General features: G+C 31.8%; 1 protein-coding gene across 4 annotated transcripts; it reads right to left on the reverse strand.

Annotated features, from left to right (window-relative positions):
• Positions 1 to 1,019: 1,019 nt before the first annotated feature.
• LOC143226733 (uncharacterized) lies at positions 1,020 to 23,488 on the reverse strand. 4 transcript variants are annotated; one of them, XM_076458092.1, is made up of 8 exons: positions 23,217 to 23,480; positions 21,717 to 21,786; positions 14,776 to 14,816; positions 12,041 to 12,208; positions 11,284 to 11,350; positions 10,985 to 11,092; positions 9,045 to 9,128; positions 1,020 to 7,951 (listed from the first exon to the last, which is right to left on the reverse strand). In XM_076458092.1, exons 2-8 carry the CDS (start codon positions 21,741 to 21,743, stop codon positions 7,442 to 7,444), a joined length of 1,005 nt encoding a protein of 334 aa, XP_076314207.1. In that variant the 5' UTR covers positions 21,744 to 21,786; positions 23,217 to 23,480; the 3' UTR covers positions 1,020 to 7,441. The 4 variants fall into 4 exon arrangements, with proteins under 4 accessions (XP_076314207.1, XP_076314208.1, XP_076314209.1 ...); XM_076458093.1 differs by lacking the exon at positions 23,217 to 23,480 and adding an exon at positions 23,103 to 23,214; XM_076458094.1 differs by lacking the exon at positions 14,776 to 14,816 and having other exon boundaries at positions 23,217 to 23,488.
• Between the last annotated feature and the right edge of the window lie 1,412 nt (positions 23,489 to 24,900).

The following is a 24,900-nucleotide window of genomic DNA, read 5'->3' on the forward strand; positions in this document are numbered from 1 at the left end:
ATACAAATATAAAACTCACAGCATGCCTTTGGCTCTCTCAGTGAGTGGAAATACAACAATACAAATATAAAACTCACAGCATGCCTTTAGCTCTCTCAGTGAGTGGAAATACAACAATACAAATATGAAACTCACAGCATGCCTTTAGCTCTCTCAGTGAGGTGGAATACAACAATACAAATATAAAACTCACAGCATGCCTTTGTCTCTCTCAGTAAGTGGAAATACAACAATACAAATATAAAACTCACAGCATGCCTTTAGCTCTCTTAGTAAGTGGAAATACAACAATACAAATATAAAACTCACAGCATGCCTTTAGCTCTCTCAGTAAGTGGAAATACAACAATACAAATATAAAACTCACAGCATGCCTTTAGCTCTCTCAGTAAGTGGAAATACAACAATACAAATATAAAACTCACAGCATGCCTTTAGCTCTCTCAGTAAGTGGAAATACAACAATACAAATATAAAACTCACAGCATGCCTTTAGCTCTCTCAGTAAGTGGAAATACAACAATACAAATATAAAACTTCCACTTGCTACTTCCTTTTTAAACCAGAACACATGCTATACAGTTTGTAAATATCTCTATTACTATTAACTCATGTGTTTTTTCTATAACAAAGCCACATCGAGCTATCAGCTGTGTCCACCAAGAAGAACCAAACCCTTGATTTTAGTGTTGTAAATCTGTAGACTTACTGTTGTCCCATTGGGAAGTTATTAATTAATAACAATTAAAAAGAGAATTAAAATCTTTCTCGGCAGAAAACTCGAGCACCACTGACAGAGTAAGTTTTTTGTTCCTAGTCCGTTAATAAAGTATTTAGTATGATTTATAAAGAAAAAATAACTGTAAATCATCATAATGATGTAAGAAATAACCTTTGAAAGTAGTGGTTATTGTAAAACATTAATAAATATATACGTGTATTGTTTTAACATTGTTCTTGCTTTGAAGTGATCTTTTAAATTATCTAGTTAAAATAATTAGAAGTCCAGTCAACATAAATGGCAATAAATAAGTTTAATTCTTCCTTCACACTTTAACACATGTGAATAATGTAATTTTTAAGCTATGTTAACAAATGGTACTAACTGCACCACACTAATGTAAAAATTAAACTTCTTTGTTTAAATGAACTCGTGCACTACAGCTAACACAGATCCAAACAGTTCAAGAAAACATAATACTGGCTTGAAAACAACTCTCTATCTTCCACCTACATTCTTTGCTTCACTGATTCATTATGAAAGCTTACTTAGCTTACTGACGGCTCATCTGTATCTATACACAATCCTTGTTGCAGATATGTTTTTATGATGTCAATTTGTAAAATTCCAGGCCTACTCTTACAAACTTACTTGATCTTAACGTGTCCTCTAGCTGACATATAAGTTATAACATGAAATATTTGCAATATATTTTAAAGAACAATTTTATTAAAATAATAAAAAAATGTGTTTTTGAACTGTACCTTGAAAGAATTTCTTTTTAATCATAATGAAAAAGTATCTGGACATGTGTCAGAAACAATATAAGGTGATAATACATAAAGTTTTTAAGAATTTGTTAGGCAGTTATGTAGATTAAATTAATAAAGATATATGTGATAATTTTGACATAACAGTACTTCTCACTTGAAAGTTCTAGCATAATCATAAAATGTCTATTTTGACAAGACTGGTTATAGTTGGTATAGTTATGAATCAATTCATGACTGTATTAAATTCTGTTGCTTGGATATTTGTAAAAAAGCCACACAAGAGCTACCTATGCTGGTTCTCTCTAAACTCTTAACTGACGGACTATAAAAAATGCAACTAGCTTAGTAACATTAACTTTAAACTCTTGGGTTACTCTAACCACATACAGAAACTTGATAATTATTTTCTTAACACACCTACTACCACCAAATAGGAGATCGATTTAGCAGTAATGAGACACAAACCATGGACTCTCAGATATACAGTTCAGATTTCTGGACCATACTCAACCCATTCAATCTTGGCTTCAGTCAAAGACCTCTTCAGACATATTAACCAAACCATACAAAGTTTATAAATAAGCTACAAATTTCATATAATAGTTTATATAATATAAAGTTTCAATCAACATAACTGAAATACAACAAAATATACCTTGGTAAACTAATACAGTATACTTGCAAAAACTATAACATTTATTATAAGAAACTGGAAGCACATTAAACCAGGTTCAATCGTTCCCACACAAGTTTCTTGAGCACCATTTTAATGTAACATGGATGATCACAACAGCTGAAAAGTTTTTTATACAATTAATATTTTAAAACTGAATATTTCAAGTTCTCTGAAAGTATTAGCACATTCTTATGAATATAGGTTTCTTTCAAAGGTCACATCTGAAAGTATAATTTCATCTGTGCACATTTAAATTGGTAACATCTAATGTGCACTAATAACTCCCTCCTGAAATCAAAATTTCTGCAATATTATACACAACAGTTCCTTCCAGAAGAAAAAATTAAGATATGTTTTCTAATAATATGTACACACATTTACAAATGTTTATATTCGAACATTGTAAATGTTACTCAGTAAAAAACACTTTTGTCTACACAAAATTATACAGAAGTTTTTTTTAGTTATGCCAAATTTTAGTTTCAGTATTTCAGTTTGTTAGTAAATGTAGTTTATGACTTTTTTGTTTAAATATGGTCTTCTAAGAAGTTAAAATTACTTAGGTTTTTCCACCATGTATCTAAATATTTAACTTTTCCAGAGGATTCTAGTAATCGAAAGAATTACTTCCTCAGAACCATAATTAATTTTCCATTAATTTTCTGTCAGACTGAAGGAAGAATTAATTAATTATTATATTATAAAAGAGGTTAAATTACAAGTATTTCAATAAAGTAATAAACAACAGTGACCACAAGTCTTGGAATTACAATGAAAAGTTTAAATCATTCTGTATATTAACAGACAAAATACAGTCAGTTTGAAATATTACGTACATTTGAATAAACGACTACAAGATTTAAAGTTGAAAAACTAACTTGAAACAGAAGCATTGAATAATTAAAGTCCCACATGAGGTAACAACTGACCATAAGCTGAATATCAATTGACCAACCTCTTAAATGTGACATCTTAGCAACATAAAAAATGAATAAAAACTAGTATTAGCTTTAACAATTAATAATTCAATTTACTTGTATGTAACAAGATATATTATTATCAACAGAGAATATTATTATATTTTTTTTATCACATTCTATAACTGGTGAACTGTTATAAAAACTTTTAAAGTACACTTTGTGTTACACAGAACATTGTTAAAACTTGTGAAATGAATGTTTACACTTCTAAGCTTTCACATCTTGTTAAGTTTCAACTGAAAGCTAAAACAGACAATAGAACATTTATTAGTCTAATGCAGTATTAATTAACCAAGTGATGTAAAAAAAGATAACAGTACAAGTTTTATCAAAACAACATGTGGTTATTAGTTTTACAAGTAATAAGGACAAGGTTTGGCATTTATGTTGGTAATTGTTTATAAAACCACATTTGTAAGTTATTCATTAAGACACTATTTTAAGTCAATGATCTTACTGCTCTATGGTTAGTTAATACTCCTCCAAACCATTAGTATTGATTTAAAACAAAATGTACAACCAAAATTTGTTCTTTGTAAATTTAATAAACGTGTTTAGCACAGTTGAAACAAATAAATGGCTGAAATAACAAAAAAGTAAAACCTCCAAACCAAATTTATTAATTTAAATGTTCTTATTTGTTTGTAAAAAAAATCACAATACCAAAATTACAACGTGGTATATTATTTTAGTTTTTCAGCTCTTATTAAACAAGTAATAGAGAAATAATGCAGGTACTAGTAATTATAAACCTCCTTCTGTATTTTATAAATTAATGGAATAAAAGTTCTGTTATTAAAGAACACCTAAAAATATATGGTAAGTAAACATCTGTAGAAAGACAAAAGTTATAGAAATTCAGTTAGGTCAACATTCGTACATATCACATATACTTCTAGTGACTAAAATTATATTTGACTACAACAGACAGTGGAATGTCCTAATGTTTAATGGATAATTTTCAATATCCTAACTCAGATCATAAACTACTAGACTAGGCACTACCAGAAATATATGAATGCATTCTTCTTTCAAGATGTAGTTATATGTCTGCCTGTATTGTACAAACATGCTTACAAATTGTGGAATACAGACTAGTTTAATCATTTTGTCTAGATATACATATAATACTAACAGTATTACAATAAACTCCATTTCAACCAGTTATTATTTTATTTTAATTCAGTACTGACTCTTCTTAGGGCTCTAGAGTTAGGATATATTACAAACTATACAGGTTTTACTAATTTCATTGTTTATTGTCAGTGTGGTTAGAATGTACACAGAAAGTTACAGTGCAATGTAAAGATACAGTCTCTCAAAAATATGAACAGTTTTTGTGACAATAGCAGCTGTAAATTATAACAGTTTCTATATGAACAGTTTTTGTGACAATAGCAGCTGTAAATTATAACAGTTTCTATATGAACAGTTTTTGTGACAATAGCAGCTGTAAATTATAACAGTTTCTATATGAACAGTTTTTGTGACAATAGCAGTTGTAAATTATAACAGTTTCTATATGAACAGTTTTTGTGACAATAGCAGTTGTAAGTTATAACAGTTTCTATATGAACAGTTTTTGTGACAATAGCAGCTGTAAATTATAACAGTTTCTATATGAACAGTTTTTGTGACAATAGCAGCTGTAAATTATAACAGTTTCTATATGAACAGTTTTTGTGACAATAGCAGCTGTAAATTATAACAGTTTCTATATGAACAGTTTTTGTGACAATAGCAGTTGTAAATTATAACAGTTTCTATATGAACAGTTTTTGTGACAATAGCAGCTGTAAATTATAACAGTTTCTATATGAACAGTTTTTGTGACAATAGCAGCTGTAAATTATAACAGTTTCTATATGAACAGTTTTTGTGACAATAGCAGCTGTAAATTATAACAGTTTCTATATGAACAGTTTTTGTGACAATAGCAGTTGTAAATTATAACAGTTTCTATATGAACAGTTTTGTGACAATAGCAGTTGTAAATTATAACAGTTTCTATATGAACAGTTTTGTGACAATAGCAGCTGTAAATTATAACAGTTTCTATATGAACAGTTTTTGTGACAATAGCAGCTGTAAATTATAACAGTTTCTATATGAACAGTTTTTGTGACAATAGCAGCTGTAAATTATAACAGTTTCTATATGAACAGTTTTTGTGACAATAGCAGTTGTAAATTATAACAGTTTCTATATGAACAGTTTTTGTGACAATAGCAGTTGTAAATTATAACAGTTTCTATGCATCAAGTTGCATTACGGTTTTTTTAAAGTTAAGCACAGTTTCCATTTTATTTAGGCAATTTTGTTTGAAAATAATTTTTAATTATATAGAGTATTTAATTTTGAACTATATAGTCAAAGTACTTTTTTAAAAATCAGAATTATGTGAAAAGTTATCACAAACAATCTAATTAATACAAGTTTAAGAATTTTTTGAGGTACATAAAAAAGAAAACATTAATCACTGCAGAAAATCTGATAAAAACATTTCCCAAGAATTATCATTTTAAAACTTATTCTTCAGATGGAAAATGAAGTTTTATAATAAATATAAAAACCTCAGTAATACCAAAAGCATGTTAATGTGGCCATTTTAAAACATTTAAAGTTCCTTATCACCACTTATGTTTATATATATATAAAAAAGTTCAAAAAATAACATTAGTATTGCACTAGTTTTCATATTCAAACAGAAATTTAGAGAGAACATATTTAAAGGGTAATTATGTAATGTACAATAAAACATGTGGCAAACATATTTTTAATAACCGACATAGAGAAAGTTGTGTAAACACTGTACCTTTAAAATAATTATATAAATTGAATAAAAACACCGAGAATACATGCTTCATTACGTTAATAACGTCAGTGAGGAGTACATGTTATTAGTTAGTGTTGGAATGAAAATGGAGAGCCTTTTGTTAATACAGTTCATAATCCGAGGTTCCAGAGTCAATAACTTGAAAAGTTTTCTGTGTGATTAGATTCAAGACCCTGGTGGATTACTTAACTAACTTCTGATCTCAGGATCGCTGATATGAGTATTATTACTTTTACTTCAGGTTAGCCTGAAGATGGCCTAAGAAGGTTCAAATGCTGTTCTCTGCTTTATTAGTAAGAGTGTTAATACCCATACCAACCTCCATGATATATATTTTTACTTCAAGTGGATTTCTTGTCATCACAAATTAGCTTACATGCGCTTCTTGCTGAAATTCCCATGTGCACATATTTGTAGTTGGCTTGTTAACTTTACCAAAATAAATAGTTATACAACTACCAAAAGTATATTTATATACAATCCACATGTGCATAGGAGTTGGTGGAGTGTATTTGGTTTAAACATTTTTTTTAATTATAAATATTGGCATAAGTGTTAAGTGTAGCTTAGTTTGTAGGTAATATGTTTTTATTATTTTTTGAATTTGATTTGGAAACTTTGTTTCATGATGAAAGAAATTATAAAAACTGGTGGATGTTTTAAGATAGCAATCGACTTTTTGGAAGATTCCATTTTATTTGTTAAGAATGTTCATAGGATGGAGTGTTAGAAATTAAAGGGATAACCATTAATCTGTAATATGTTATAAATTTTAGAAATTTCCAAGTGAACACAGAAGTAGTTATAAGAGATATTATATGGTCTGTTTAGGTTTAGAACAAGGTCATGTTTGAAGGAGTCTCATATAAAACTGTCAAAATAAGTACAAGTAAATGTTTTCTGATGGCAAAAAGATGTGACAAATTATTATTTTAAAAATACAGAGTTCAAAGTTACACATAAGCCTTTCTCTATATTAACTTCTTTTGATAATGTTTATTAAACATGCATATGCTTCCTGCTTCATCATATATTACATTACATTGTTACCATTTAAATTTCTTTTTCAACTATCACAATATTACAGGATAAAACCAGCTGTTTAAAACACTAAGTGAAGAGATTTACTAAATATGTAAAAAAAAAGTCTGATTTGCCAAAAAAACAAGTTTTGTCTATTTAAATTATCATTTTATAGGAAAAAACAAAAACTATTACATGACTGTGATGGAATCATGTTTATAGGATATTTCAAAACATAAAGTAACAAGTTTCAATATAGTACATGCTCTGAACATGAAGCGGCTAAAAATAACTTTTGTAACCTCTAAAATTTATATTTTTCTCCTACCAACTTCTCCCTGCATAAACACAGTTGATATATTTCAGGCACATCATGGTACATCAGTGATGGGAATTTATATTCAACACCTACATTATCAGTTATTGGTATGTTTATTTGTCAGATTCGTTACCATCTATATGGTCAGCATGCAGTTCACACCTATGGGAGTTTGTACTCAAGGAAGACCCCTTCTTTGTACGACAGTAGACACATACAGGTTGATTTCCACAAGACATGCAGGAAACAGTTTGGGATGGCCACTTAGTTTGAGTTTCTTTATCATGGTAATACACATATTGTTTTTCATGTTTACAAGCCACACAAACAACTTGTTTCTTGGCACTCCTTTCTTTCTTACGCTCTGCCAGAACTTTAGCTATTATGGCTGCTGACACACATTCTGGAGGACTCTCCGATATCCTCTGTGAAGCTTTTGTGCTGTCATTCTGTTTCACAGCTCCAACATTGGAGGTTGTGCTAACTGAATACACCATGGCAGTTGGTGGAAATGTTGGAATGGGAATACGAACAATGTCCATTTGTGGATTATAATTCTGAGTTTCTTTTTTAGTCTTTTGATTAAGATGAGATTTGACTCGTTCTTGTAAATCTAAAGGAATCTGTAAGGAATGATAGTTGAGCATTTATTAAAATCCATAAATTAGTCACAGTTTAAAGCATCTGGAAGTAATCCCAGTTTAATAAGATGTGAAAACAAAATTACTAACTGGCAGTAAAAACATGTTTCACAACAAACTTTGCTGTTTATCTCAGAGATATTAAAAAAAAAAAAAACTCTGTTTCCATAGATTTTACTTGTATGACACTTCAGGTACAAACCATGTGTATTATTATAAAAATGTAGAATATATTTTAAGTATTTATCCAACTTCAATAAAGTTATAACTGTAAAATTACTTCAAACTGCAAAGTTTCAGTTTGATTGTTTCAGGTTCACTAAGCCTAATGAACCTGGAGGTCACATTCAAAAAATGATAAAATCTACTATAGGTATGTTTGAATTAAATGTTTTTAATGAAATTAATACATAAAAAATTTGAAAATAAAAATATCAAAAACTAAAAATCCAAAATAAAGACAACTAATAGTTGTGAATTGATGTAAATTGTACAGTTGATGATCATTCAGGCTTCAAACAAGTAACTTTTCAAATAGTTTGTTTATTTTTGAATTTTGCACAAAGCTAGACGAGGGATGTCTGCACTAGTTGTCCCCTAATTTTGCAGTGTAAGACTAGAGGGAAGGCAACTAGTCATCACCACCCACCACCAACTCTTTTACCCACGAATAGTGGGATTGACCGTCACATTATAATGCACTCATGGCTGAAAGGGCGAGCATGTTTGGTGTGACGGGGATTCAAACCTGTGACCCTCAGATGACAAGTCTAATGCTTTCACCCATCTGACCATGCTGAGCCTTCAAAAAGAGTTTTGCACAACAAATGTGAATTCTTCCTTCCCTCTCTGTATATAAAGCTATGTTGATAATTTTGAATTTTAACTTGTTTTATATTCTACTCTCGAAATTAAATAACCTCATTTATGACTTCATTTACATACTGAGAGAAATAAATACAGTACAAAAATACAAAATCAAGATTCATAAACCCACACTAACCTTTTAGTTATAAAACAGTAACATCATAAAAACATTTTTGGCAGAAATATAGAAAAGACAAAAATACTTTACCGTGCTGTATTTATGAGAAACGAAGTGTGAAGGTTTACACTGAAGGAGCTGAATGGCAGTATTACAGTCATTCTCATACAGACTCTGAAAGGAAAAACACAAGTTGTGTAGCCTCATATACTTTAATCTGTTATAGTTACCACCATGTGTCTCAGAATGACTGGTTGTGAGTATTAACACTGTTACTGATAAGAAGAGAACAATGTTTCAACCTTCCTAGGTCATCTTCAGGTTAAGAAAGAGAGAGTTTGCAATTGACCGTTGCCAAACACATCGTAGGGACAAGTGTATAAATGGGTACAGGGGGCATTGCAGTTGGATGTTAGGTATAAAGGTCTTCCTTTATATTGGTTTAATTTTGGTTTTAGTTGTTGTATAAGTAAGGTTTCTTTGATTCTGCCAAAGTCCCAACCACTGAAGCCTACGAGATAGCTTCAGAACTTTATATCCAAGACCCCAACCCATTGATACACACTTCCAGCAATTCTTATAGAATTCATTACCACCAAAACTAACTATGTTTAATAACCAAAACTACCCACAAATAAATGGCCTAAGTATAAGGAACCTCGTGTCACCAGTTCTAACCAACATTTTTATGAAAGATTGAATCTCAAGTGATAAGTTCAGCCTTACATCCACCACTATACTGGTACAGGAATGTTGACAATGCAATTGCTGAATTCACAACTACAGAACAGTTTTTCAATTACATTAACTCAATACACTTCAACATTAAGTTCATCTGTGAACAGAAAAAAACTAACGAGATAGCATTTCATAACCTCAAAATAACTAGAACTGATACACAATTCAAAACAGAAATCTACAAAAAAAAATCACCCACACTGGATTACACATTTCCTGGGCCTCAGCACATGAAATGAAACAAAAACTCAACATAGTAAGAAACCAAACAAAACCATGTTCATCTGATAAAATTAATGATGAAATCAACCAAATAAAACAACACTCCATCAACATCAACAAATTTACTCAAAAAACAGTGGAAACAATTATACGCACACATCTAGACCAACAAACAAACAACAGTAAATCCCAAAATAGAACAAACTACAAAACCTTATACTGCTGCATACCATATGTTTCCGACATTAGTGACAAAATAACCAAGATTTGGTAAAACCTTTTAAAACACAAGAGTCCAGTAAACACCAAATTTATTCAAAAACCAGGTACAAAACTAAAGTCAATGCTATGCAAAAACTACACTGACAAACACAACACCAACATAATTTATAAAGTACAATGCAACAACTGCCACGACTTCAATATTGGAGAAACATGCAGAAAAATGGAAACTAGATTCAAAAAACAACAACAACAACAAAAAAACACGTTTTTGAACACTGCAAATCAAATAAACACAACATAACCATAGAAAACTCCCAGATATTAAGTAGGGAAACAAATATAAACAAAAGCAAAATCATAGAACCCTACTTATACAGCAACTAAAACCAAAATTAAATCAATATGAATAAACACCTTTATACCTGTATTAATTAGTAGCCTAACACTGAACTGCAACGCCCCCTTCAATCCCGTACTCTTTTATACTCTCGTCCCTAAGACTTTTGTCTGGCAAAAGTCACTTGTAAACTCTTTCTTCACCTGAAGATGGACTAGGAAGGTTCAAACGTTGTTCTCTCCTTATCAGTAAAAGTGTTAATACCCACACCAGCCGTTCCGAGATACATTTCTATTTCAAGTTGGTTTCTTATCTTCAAGAGTTACTACCATGGTAGAAATGAGTAAGAAAAAAAACTTAGGTTTTTTAATAAATAAATAGTTAAGGGGAAAATATCTAAACTGGAAATGCAAGAATTATAAGTGATAAAACACAGACGCTGTTAATATTTTACTATAAACATATTCTGTTGGCTACAACAGCCAATAAATTACTATAAAAAGCTCACACTTTCTTCTTCTAATTGAGTGATACTGAACCTGGCTTCAACTAATTTTGTTGTGACATCATAAAGATCTCTTGTTAATGTAGCTTTTTCAGTTTCATATTTATCCACCTGAAAAACAACAAAAGAAAAAATAAAACAATGAAGTATTATTTGATGACAAACAAATCCTTTCTAGAATAATAAACAGACTCTCTGTGTGTGATTAATATTCTTTAAAATAACTACTTATTTATTGGACAAAAGAAATAATTATATTATTGAAAGATGTTATTTCTTTCAGTCAACTAGCTTCTACTCACAATTTTTAACAGTTTGTCTTCAAGTCCTTGGTTCACTCTCTGTAACTTCTTGTGACTGTCATGCAACCTGTAAAAGAAAAGAATATTCAAATATGAATAAACTTTTTATTATGTATCCAGGGATGTTGCTGGGTGCTTAATGGGTTTGGGTCTGGGGACCACAGCCATGAGAATTGTAAGCATTTCATTATGATACTAATCACAATTTTAAATTCTTAATTTCAAGATGCCAACTATATATTCGGGGCAGTGCCAAATAGAATCAGGACCTATGCCTCTTGTGCCAGTTTTCTAGCAATGTTTCTGTTACACAGCCTGCCAACTTACAAACATGTACATTTTTCATATTACATATGCTCAGTCATTTCTAAGTTTGTCTACTCAAACTGTTTTATACCAAATGATTCCACTGGGATCCACATACCACTTGATGCTGAGTAATTTTATAATTCTTGCCTTTAATAACACTTGAAGTAACAAAATAACCAACACAACTGGACAAAATAGCCAGCAGTAATTAAGGGATTTAACTATAATTTTAATGTATTTATAATATTTGAATATTATTTGTTGGGACCGTGTTTTTAAGAATCCATATTTTAAACCCCTGATGTTATCTTGTTTGAAGATATTGAGCGTGTCAAGTGCAAAGATCAACACAAAATATATTCAAAATTACTTAAACTATACAACAATTCAGCTGTTAGATTGTAGAAACTACCATGTTTATAAACATTTATAATGTTTACTTTTATACCTTTGGTATTTTTCTTCCCATAAAAGAAGTTCCTGACGAAGGGCTGCATTCTCTCCTTTGGGAAACCTCTGGGCCTGATGGATAACATGGGTGTCCATTTCAATAATGTGATTCTCTCTCTCAACCAACTGGCATTTTAGGTTTTCTATTTCTTGATGGAGGTGGATACTGTGGCATAAGGACAAGAAGTGTTACTGTTTCTTAAAAGATTACACTTAATAACATTTGAGAAATGTGCTCCAAAAGTAAGGTGTATATTAGTTGAAATAAAACAAATTTATTACACAAACTTACAGAAAGAATACAATATTTCATGTTAATCTTGAATATGCTAGCTGATTGTTTCTCAAACTAATAATTGTGATCTTACAAACTCTGGAACATTTCTCATACTTCCATCTTCACCTTTACACAAAGAGAAATGAGTCATATTAAATTACACACATAACACAATATCGGTCCAGGAGTTGTATCTATTGCTACTATTAGTAGTTACATTATGAACAGTAGCATGGCGTTAACAGTCCACCAATACGTTATGCATATACTTTTGCATCATGGCGTTAACAGTCTACCAATACGTTATGCATATACTTTTGCAGCATGGCGTTAACAGTCTACCAATACGTTATGCATATACTTTTGCAGCATGGCGTTAACAGTCTACCAATACGTTATGCATATACTTTTGCAGCATGGCGTTAACAGTCCACCAATACGTTATGCATATACTTTTGCAGCATGGCGTTAACAGTCTACCAATACGTTATGCATATACTTTTGCAGCATGGCGTTAACAGTCTACCAATACGTTATGCATATACTTTTGCAGCATGGCGTTAACAGTCCACCAATACTTTATGCATATACTTCTGTAGCAGTGTACTCCAAGTCTAACAGTACACTACATACACAAGTATGGATAAGTATATTCATAACCTAATTGGCTATAGTAACCTATTGCTATAATGGAATAATGTTGTGGCTCTCTATATATCTATCTATGCATGTGATTGAAATAAGAAATATAATGGTTCCATGGGTTGTGCTGAAACACAAAATCTTAATGCCAGAAGCGGCGACTAAGGCTTATGAAATGTTGTGCCATCTATTGAATGGCACTACAAACACAAATCCATAAAAATATTTCACACTTTAGGTATTAAAAATTCAGACAAACAAAAATAACTATGGCATGTGCAATATCTATTTCTTTATAACAGAACTGAATTTTAAATAAAGTTCATTCAGAACAAGAACATGACATTCTCTCAGAATGTACATTGAGGGTTTGATTATATCTTTAATGATATAATTTTCAAATGTAGCATTTAAAATCGAAGTTCTTAAACATGTTTTCAATGAAGGGTATCCATTTCAATATACAAAACATTACAGTTTATGTCAGTAACATTTATGAAAAGTCTGAGCTCTGAATATTTAATCATTTTGATGTAATAAGTTACATACGACTAAACATTTTACTCAATCATCAAAATCATAAACCTCAATCTCAAATCTTCTGACATTGAGGTATTGTTGCAGTCTAGCACAACAGATGTCACTACTGTGTTTATTATTTTGATCACATACACATTTAGATATATAGGCAGCCATGCTGTTTCTCAATTATAGTAAGATAACACATCTAACTACAAAAAGTTACTTTTCCAAAAAAAAACTGCACGTGCCTCTAAACATCCAAATTTGAACATTGTTCAATAGAAATATTAGCATGATACTTTCAGGTAAACAAATTTCCATACAAGTATCAGACAGGTTTGGTAATTTCAAACACAATTAGCAGATAGGTCTGCTTACTAATGGGAGAACCAAATATAATATTTACAGAGTAATCTGACTCTGAAAACTCAACTGAGTTTTCTGTCCAGTAAGAAATAAGAAGACTGGATATATTTGATGGAAATGAAAATAATCTTTGGTATAACTGCCCTTACTGGATCAGTGAATAGATCGTCAGCTTTCTGTCCCTCAAGATGAATCTCTGCCGAACTAGTCACAATGAAAACCAAGTAGAATTAAGAAAGAATAGATACTTGGTTCGTGTAAGAAAGCTCATATCCTTTCTCTTTCAAGGGCATCACCACGACTTGTCTACCTACCACAGCATTATTGGCTGTGACATACAAACACCATCCACTCAGCCAGCAAAGGAAGTTGCAGTTGACCCCTTTTAATGCAGACGTACCACAACATCCCTTCAGGCACAGTAGATATTATTTGCAACAAAGAACAAAGACAAGAAAGCAAATGGAACAAAGCAACATCAGGATTCTTCTGGATCACAAGTTTATACAAAATAAACATTTTTTAAGCTTCTCATAACCAAGCAGTAAACATATGCCTGCATATCACATCAGTACACTTAAGCACCCCAGTTAATATTGTTAATTTTAGATGCTTAATAACTAACTAACCATCTTAAATAACTAAATATTTTGTGATCAGTTTCTTTAAATTTTCTACTAGAAAGGTTAAAGAAAAATAATTGGTGTAATTACTTACCTGTTATTATTTACACAGCTTTCACAGATACATCCACACTCCTGTGAAACCAAACAGAAACAGCATTATTATTATACATCCTCACTCCAGGAGTGAACAATTGGTGTAATTACTTACCTGTTATTATTTACACAGCTTTCACAGATACATCCACACTCCTGTGAAACCAAACAGAAACAGCATTAATATTATTATACATCCTTACTTACCTGTTATTATTTACACAGCTTTCACAGATACATCCACACTCCTGTGAAACCAAACAGAAACAGCATTAATATTATACATCCTCACTCCAGGAGTGAACAATGCCACAAGGAAAACCACAGAAATGCAACAATAAAATGGTTATTCAAATGAACTCCATTTCACAGTCTTTTTGTGCTAATTAATAACAGTTTGTTACAATGTTTAAACAACGAACATGATAAAGAAATTCAAATTTAATGGTTCATTGCTATTTTTATGGCAACTGATATTTGCAGTTTAAACACTTATCAAGTAAGACCTGAGTGAAAAATAAGTGTTTAAGTAACTTTTATATTGATTATAAAGCAAAATTATGTACAGAGTTAACAATAAACAAACTGTACTGTTTGTTAATTTAAATTTAGTTGATAGCATAAAGTGGCTCAATAGTAAAACATTTTGACCAATCTTGAGAGTTACAATTCTAACATCAGGAGATAACTTAAAAAGGCATTGAATTACACCAATAAATAACTGTAAACATTCACTAATTAGTTCATTGGAACAGGCAACTTAAACAATAGTTGAATTACATCAGTAAATAAGTGAACATTCACTAACTTGTTTATTTTTCTGGATATTCAGTAAAGTTAACAAGAATTATTTGTTGCACTAGTCATCTCTAATTTTAAACAAAGTGATAAGAGGTAGTAACTAAAAAGCCCTCATTCTTAGGCTGTACTAATACTACAGTGATTTGGCTGTGAATTTTTAATGTATTCATACTTTCAAACTTTGTAACTTTATTGTATGGCAATGGAACAAGAACCACAGACTCTCTGATCCACCATCTAACTGACTGATCTTTAGATCACACATGGCACTATATCTACTCAGTAAACCACGAGTTTACTATTCCTGTACTATAATGTCTAGTTTTATATTTACAATTTAAATTACTTATATAAATACACGTCCACAACTTTCTGGTTTCTTAATATTTAATTTTTTATTCTTCTTTTCTTTCTCATGTTTTGGTCTTGGGTCAAGCTGTAAGTTTGGATACTTTTATATATTATATATATTATACCATATAGCATTTTACGTAACACACAGCGAGGTTATTCAACCATTTTAGATAATACACAGTGAGGTTATTCAACCATTGTTCTCTTAATCTATTGCTTTATTTTTATGCTAATAACAACAAGGATCAGAACTTAGATCTAAATAAGGAATATTAAAATGTTAAGTTGATGAGCAAATAAATTTCAAAGATTATAACCATAAGGACTATTAATAAAACTAAAAGTACTGGTTTCATATAATATGGTATTACTACAATTAAAATGTGTACACTATTTGCAAAATTTAAATTAAGCTTTTAACGTAGCACACATGGGAGACAAATTTTATTTCAATCGTTATTCTTTAATGAATTATTTATTTCAATACTTAATTTTAGTGACTGACAGGTTTGGAAACAAAAGCACATCTTAATAAAGTCTGTTTTTTTTTAAATGTAAATTTACATTTAGTTGAGAGCTGGCAGTTTTTGAAACTTTAAAATGCATGTACAAAACATTTGGTCATATTATTCATCTTACATTCAATTCCCTTTCGAAGCACAAATGTTCCATATTAATGCAAAAACCATTTTCACAACAAGCTCCAAAGCCATTTTTACATTGTCTTATGTACTACAACATATACACAAATTATAGAATTTGAGATACCATGACACAAGTTACTTTCGACTAACACAGAACAAGTCTGAGATGCTCTTATTTCTTCGACTTACAAGCAGTAGTCTGTAACTGTGTGCAAGTTATGTATATATAGCTTCTTCAGTTATATCATAACACAGACACACATTTCCAAAAGTGATCAATGTGCTTATAGAGGATACTGTTCAACTTAAAGATTGTTAAGAAAAGACTATAACATTAGTAATTAATAACACTGTACAATGTGTAGAAAATGTTCATATTCGTAAATTTCACAATATTGATGTGCAAATATATTCTATCTTAGTAGTAAGATAAAGGTAATTAAAATGGTATATTATAATGTTAAGAATGCTCTTACTGATGACAATGTATAGCATTAAGAATGTGCACATGTTAAAATATGTCGATGTAACTGTAACCGTGAGACATCAAAAATGTGTAAGGAGACAACTGCACAACATTAAAATATGTGTATGTTGATACAACTATAATGTTTAACATGTTTATAACTACATCACAACTGAAGGTTAAATAACCACATATAAATGTGTGATGGTAAAATGTTACACACGTGAATATAGGTGTCACTTGTAACATTACATATTGGTAGAGGAATGATAACATGCTAAGAGTAAGTATATGGACATCATGATCTAACCTTAACTATATTGTTGGAAAGCTTCTTGTGAATTATTTACTATAAAAAATAATGTAAACCTCCAATGTGCTTAACAATGACATTAAACATGCATATAAACATAACTGTACAGTGAAATATCTTGAGCAATTTATTTCTTTTGTTAAGCAAGTTAGCTATATGTAGTTCACCTGAGAATTCCTGGCGTACAGTTCAGCAGTGAATACAGAAGCTATAGAGGGGATTCTGCGTGCAACCACCGAACTGGAACAAACCATGGCAGAGCCCACAGAGTCACCTGATTTGGAACCATCCGTATAAATTGGAATGGAGTCTTTGTTCGAAAGATGTTCAGTAAATAAAAGACGGTACTTCCAATCGGGAGTATCTGCCTTTTTCAGATGACGTAAAGAAAGGTCACATTTGGGGGCTGTAATAAGCCATGGGGGGGGGATGGGCTGACCAGTGGATTCTGCAATGTTATCCAAGGACAGACCCAATTCATCCAATTGCACCTGGATAAGAAGGCCAAAAGGAGCAATGGAAGATCGTCTGTTCTGAAAAAGTACGGCCCACCGAGGAAGGAAAACACAATCCCAGGTGGAATGCTTTGGTAAGGAACAAAGTTTTGAAGCATATAGTAAAGACCATTGCAAACAGCGGAGGTGCAAAGGAGGTTCATGAGACTCTATGTATAAGCTCTGAACTGGGGAGGTGCAGAAAGCCCCAGTGCAGAGCCAAAGTCCTTGATGATGAATGGGGTCCAGTTTCTTTAAGGCCGAGGGTTTGGCAGAGCCATAGACCACTGATAGAAAGAGAGGTAAGCTTTCAATAGTCATACTGATGAAGAGAGATTTTAAATTAATCGTAACATTATAGATGATCCTTTATTGTTATCATCAATATTCTGAATGTCAGAGTTCATCCAGACTCTCCCTTCCCTATATAGTAACAACAGCATAATTAATCTCAGAAAAATTTAACTATAGCATTTCGACTACTTAAAACACCTATTTTCCTCTATTTCTTTTTAATGTTTTACTGTTTCCTTCAATTTTTTTTTTTAATTATATGATGATTTGAACCCACTGGACCTCTCCCCTAAAATTCACCCTTGAGCTATTTAAATTAGGCTTTCCATTCCAACCATGTTGAGTTAGCAGAACACAAACAAACATATAAAATTGGACCATCTATTTTAAACAATACTTAAACACACCAAGGTTCACGTGGACAGAGCAATTTGTGTACATTATATGGTAGAATAGGCTTTTCATTGACATGCATTCAAGTACTGGAGTGAAATAATAAACAAATTCAGCATTTAGATATTCTTCCATTGGAATTATTAAACAATATTTGAGCTACATTTAACATCACATTATGATACTGATTAGTTCATAAAAATTAACATTTGTCTGAACTGAAAATGTACATCAATAATACTTATCTTCATTGACACTGTATCTATTCTTCAACATTAACATTGCATTGCCTATCTTAGCATTGGTCTCTCATCATCTAGTCTTTTATAACCCATTTAAATGCTCTGGGTAATCTCTCCACCCACACCAATGTCTCCTCTATCCTGAAACAGTATATAAGCACCTCATTCAGATAATGTAATCACTTTCTCAAGACTGACACCATCTCAGTCACTAACACAAGCTCTTACTGGAAAGGAAGAACATGCAGGTGTTAATGGAGGTTAGTATTATTGGAAATACATTTTAAATTCAGAAAAGTGTTAACTTTTAAAACATACTTACCAATATAGATAGAATCCCACACTGAGAAGGTGGAGGGCCTAGTACAGACATTATTCACACAGAAAGTATCTGCACAGATCAGGAGTGTGCACCAAGATCAAAGTGGTACACGAGTGGGAGAACCTTGCTAAATAGGCTAGATATGTTCTTCACATGGAACACAAGTAACCATCATTATAGGTCAACCTCAACCAGATAGCTATGGTTCCACAAATCAAGGCTGGAATTATGGAATTTTTGTATCCATATCCCACATTGGTGGCTAGGGCTATCACACTGCAATGTTACACACAGACATACTTTTGAATGGATCTCAACCTGTAGCCACAGAGTGATATATTCCAAACCACCAAATTCACAACAAGAAAGTAACCAACACTAAAGTAGACAAACTTTCTCCACCACCTGAAGAAGTCAGAAAGGCAACACCCCAGGTTGAGAATGATAAGATTGTGTATGCATTACTCAACCAAAGGAACAGAACTCGACTGGTCTGGAATTACAAACATTTATCCTTACTCCCCAACCAAGTAGACAATGAGATTCCAAGGACCAAGGATGGGACCACTTTCACTTTGAATTGGGAATTATGAGGAGATAGTGGACCTCCTTTCATGGTCTGGAATTACGAACATTTATCCTTACTCCCCCCAACCAAGTGGGCAATGAGATTCCAAGGACCAAGGATGGGACCACTTTGAATTGGGAATTATGAGGAGATTGTGGACCTCCTTTCATGGTCTGGAATTACAAACATTTATCCTTACTCCCCAACCAAGTAGGCAATGAGATTCCAAGGACCAAGGATGGGACCACTTTGAATTGGGAATTATGAGGAGATTGTGGACCTCCTTTCATGGTCTGGAATTACAAACATTTATCCTTACTCCCCAACCAAGTGGGCAATGAGATTCCAAGGACCAAGGATGGGACCACTTTGAATTGGGAATTATGAGGAGATAGTGGGCCTCCTTTCATGGTCTGGAATTACGAACATTTATCCTTACTCCCCAACCAAGTAGGCAATGAGATTCCAAGGACCAAGGATGGGACCACTTTGAATTGGGAATTATGAGGAGATAGTGGACCTCCTTTCATGGTCTGGAATTACGAACATTTATCCTTACTCCCCAACCAAGTGGGCAATGAGATTCCAAGGACCAAGGATGGGACCACTTTGAATTGGGAATTATGAGGAGATAGTGGACCTCCTTTCACGGACAATATACTAAAACAGCATTGATTTAAAAGTAGGGTCATGCACACCCAAACCGAATGGCAGTGTCAAATTTGAACCCATATTAGTAGGCTCCTGCAGAGGCTGGTGTTGCTTTTACCGACAACTGAGGAAAACATCCAGGGACATTGGAAGGAGGGCCTCCAACTTCACCCTCTTCTCCAAGAGTGAAGGAATACACAATAACACTCTGTATGAAAATCCTTTGTCCACCACCCCAGTGGTTAGAGACTGGATGTGGTAAGAACTCCCTAGCTCCACTAGTAGAATCTGGAAAGCCATGAGGAACAGTGCAGTAGTGAATTAAGTTTCCTTAATTTTTAAAAGCAAACCAACTGCAACTTATTCAATCTGATGACCTGCAGAGATGGGCAGAACCCCCTTTAGCTTAACTCATGACAGTTCACGAGTGGCAATCCATAGTAATATGGTAATACCATCTGGTAAGTACCTAGTCTTATGGAACACCTCATTTCTACAGAGCCTGTTGCAACCAGTTGTAGGAATAGTCAAAGTAGTTGCTTGTGCAAAATTGAATATTTATATTCATTTATAAAAAACTTATATTAATTGCTTTTAGATTGTAATAAAATGTTCAACTCAGAAAAGTACAATGAAAACAAAAAAATTCTTAATCTCATTTAAATGAGAATAAGAAACTAATGGAAAAAAAACCAAAAAAACCTTTGACACCACACAAATAAGAATCCTCAATAGGTGCAGCACTTGGAATTATTGTAGGCAGGATTATAATAAATGAATCTATAAGAATTTAATACCTTTTTATTATCTATGTTTTTGTATGCTAGCAATACCAATTGTTGTATGTATGCACACCTGATTCAGTTTTATTACTCATTAAAATCTCTACTAACCTTCACTCAAAGTGAAATTCTTTCAAGCAGAATTAGAGTAAATTAACCTATGAAACCTTGGGTTTGACATTCCGAGTCCAAAACTGTAATTAGATCTCAAATCTGTCAAGAAATGATGGAGCTTTGAGCTCAACATTTGAGCTTGAAAAACAAAACAAAAAACTCAGTCATTCTATGAGCTGCTTTGCCACAGTTAAAACTTTGCGAAATTTCAAATTAGTTCTAAACAAACTCTTCTTTCATATTTAGTTCCCAATATACATAATTCAGTAAAACTTGCATTTTTTCCCATGTAGTACATCCCACTTAGTTCAAAATCCACTTCTCCATCTAGTCTCAACTTTTACCATTTAATTACTAACCTACTCACATTATCCACTTGGTTTTCTATCTAGCTCTTCCATTTTTGGGTCTAATTCACTCTGATTTTCAATTTATTCCATCATCCATTTACTCACTCACTATTATTATTTATTTATCACCTAAATTGGGGGTTCTCAAATTATTTTTGCTCGGTCACCCTTTGAAAATATTTCAGGTGATGAAGACCCTCCATAAAATACACAAAGTGACAGCAAAATTATTAAACACACTCTAAAATATTCATAATTACAATATATTTTATTATCTCTCTAATCCACCTGAAAATTTCAAAACAGACAATGCACACCTTTGTATTTTGAAAATCAGTACTTTAATGAAATATTGCATACCTGACAAACATATTTTCTGTCTTCCATCACCTGTGATAAAATGATGGTTGATTCACTTGTGGCTTTCTATCTGTGGAGTAATAAACATTATCCTTCTTTAATATAAAAAAGTAAATAAATCTAACTCTGAAATTACCATCTTAGTTTTATATTGTTTCACAACCAGCATGGTGCAGGTATTACAACATAGTGAGAAATTTTATGCACCTGCTTGTTACAACACCCAGTGTAAAAAAAGCTGACCAAAAACTTGGGTCAAGTTACTCATTTTCTCATGACATATAAAGCACCTCAGGAATATTTCATTGAACTGCAATATTTTTGTCCTTCTGTGTTATTTATAGGTTAAGAACTCTGTAAAGAACAATGCCAAGAACCAACAAAAATGTTGTTGAAAGAAGTGATGAATGTTGTCAGATACAGTTATTTCCAAGCTTAGATTATTGACTTTATGGGTAAAAAAACTATTAGTTATGAAACATATTTTGCATTGACTAAGAGATTTGTTGATAACTTTGAGAAGCTGACTGGCTTTCCACCATCCACTATTTTTGTGTTCTATGGCTGTAAATCACATTGTATAAAAAAATCATTGCTAAGTAGTAATTTAAGATGTTAAATGCAAATCAAATTATACAAAATAACTACAATTAAATTTCTGTAACTATATGAAGCTTCCATGCAATGTTAATAATAAAGCTAGAAGTAGAAAACAGAACAGTTATCACAATATCCTGGAATGAAAATTTACAAACAGCTAAATAACAAATACTTATAATCTAATTTGAAAAGTACTCCACTCAACAACTCAAACAAAACTGCTCATTAACATTCCTTGTAACACCACAAGTTTAATAACTCTAGACAATCAACACACACTCATGAATCTTGTGAATGCAATAATGACCATCTCACAAGCTTTCATCTTAGTTTTAAGAGTTTAAAAAACAATTTATAACTTCCATACATCTTTATTTCATAATCAAAATTTTCATGCTAGAACAACAAAAATAGTTATTACCCAGTTACTAATCTGACAATCATATAACAATGTTACACTCACAACATATGGAAGGACATAGTAATTAAATTACATAATAGAACTATTACTATTAAAGTTTATCATCTGAAAATATCTTATATTTTATTCACTGGTGACAAAACATTGATATACAAAAGTGAAACAAAACTGTAAAACGTTATTCAAATTCATTAGGCCAAGTCTCTCTCTGACTTGTAAGATGTAACTGTTAAGACAGTTAAGTGTTAAGTCTCGTAATTCTTACGTTTAAGACTAATCGAGTTTTGTCTTACTATTACTTAAGAGTAATAATAATAATAGTATAATATTATATACTATAGTTTTATTATTATAAAGACACTTACAGTTATTTCTTCTACGATAACATTTGTCCACATGAAATTCATATTTCAATATTTCAATTTCATAATAATGCAACTCAAGCAACTAATAATTTAACTTGAAAAAAATATACATACCTGATCTTATGTTGATATTTAACAACACGTCGCTCGTCATCAACATTTGTTCGTGTTCTACTAACACCTTTAAAGCTTACAGCGAGATCTGGAGTGTTTCACAGTAAACTTTGCGAGTGCATTGAAAAATGATTTCTTTGCAGCCGGAGTCGTAACATTTTCCAGCATTTATATTTCGTAAATTAAAAATATAATGCGTAAGTTCTCTTAGTTAAGTGGTGCTATCTGGCTTTACTGAAAAACAAAGATTACGTCTCTAAGCAAATACATTTGATATGTCAAAGACAATGTAATTTAGAGAAGGATATATTCTTAACCGTATATTCAGATAGTTATTTTCACAATTAGAATGAAGGTTTTCGGTAGATAGTTATTAATTTCATCCTTTTATTATTAATTTATTTCTTTTTTTTAAACAAAAAGTTGCTACATGATGACAACAGTAGATGTAAATTTATAAAAGTAGTCTTAGACTACCAAGAATGTTCATGAGTGTCAACATTCTAGAGGTCTTGCAAAATATATAGAAACAAGAATACGTTATAATTAAGAGAATCAATTTTCATTTCACTTTCCCCCAGTGGCACAGCCTTATGTCTAGTACAGCGGCCAGTCTACGGATTTACAATGCTAAAATCAGAGGTTTGATTCACTTCGCTGGGCTCAGTGGAGAGCCTGATGTGGCTTTGCTATAAGAAAAACACACACCAACACACTCATTTCATTCAATGATTGAGAAATTAGTAACGTATTCAGATCAGTGTTAATTATGATGCACATTCATTGGCTCGATTGATCAGCTGAAAAATTTCGCAATTAAATTTATAATAAGCTATATTTTCTACTTTTAATTTAGATGCTATTCCATTATTCGTTATAATAGTGTCAAAAATGAAATTAGTTTTGTTAAAATAAAGTGCATAACTTCACCTAATATAAAAATGACAACCAGATCTAGAAGCAAAGTTCAAGTGCTGCTATAAACTTATGAAACAGTTTAAAAGGCCGAGAAGAAAGAGACAGAAAATTAAGAGAACATGATTACAGTGACATACAAAGAGAAGAACATGAGAAATAGACTTACCAAGGGGTAAGATACAGTATTTTAATAGAAGGGTTAAAAGAAAAAAAAAGACATATAATACTGTGCAAAATTGTTAGAACAAGAGAATATTTTGTCATTTTTTCCATTTTACGGAGCTGATTCTTCTATACCATAACAGAATGTAAATTTCAACATTATAGTAACAATTCACTGATCCCTATTGACAATGAGATGAGTCAGGGTGAGAATACTTATTCTCAATAATTCCCATATACTTTTACCAAGAGCATGTCATACTGATCAAGTGTAGGGTTTTAAATAACAGTCACGATACATCATGCAATGTTTTAACCATAAGGAAAGAAATTAACAAGGATCTAGCATATGGTACTGGTGTATGGTGAAATAAATAAATTTCAATAGCACAAATAAACCTTGATAAAAAAAAACAATGCTCAACATTATATATTACATTTTTTTGTCATGCCAAGAGTTATGTGATGCAAGTTGAACTCTCTGACAAATTACTGCAGATTTGAAATACTCCACAAACACTGTCAAGTACATCCTAGATCGTGAGACCGAGACAGGTAAGTTTGAAAACAGGAAAGGAAGAGGCAGAACACCTAAACTAAATGA

The sequence above is a fragment of the Tachypleus tridentatus genome, chromosome 9 (assembly GCF_004210375.1).
Source record: "Tachypleus tridentatus isolate NWPU-2018 chromosome 9, ASM421037v1, whole genome shotgun sequence".
Classification (NCBI taxonomy): Eukaryota; Metazoa; Arthropoda; class Merostomata; order Xiphosura; family Limulidae; genus Tachypleus; species Tachypleus tridentatus.

Coding starts and splice junctions, on each gene's coding strand:
- LOC143226733 (XM_076458092.1), bottom strand. CDS start 21,743: ATGGAAGACAGAAAATATGTTTGTCAG. Junction 11,351..12,040: donor TGGGAAGAAAAATACCAAAG/GTATAAAAGTAA, acceptor TTTCTTTTACAG/GTTGCATGACAGTCACAAGA. Junction 11,093..11,283: donor AAGACAAACTGTTAAAAATT/GTGAGTAGAAGC, acceptor GTTGTTTTTCAG/GTGGATAAATATGAAACTGA.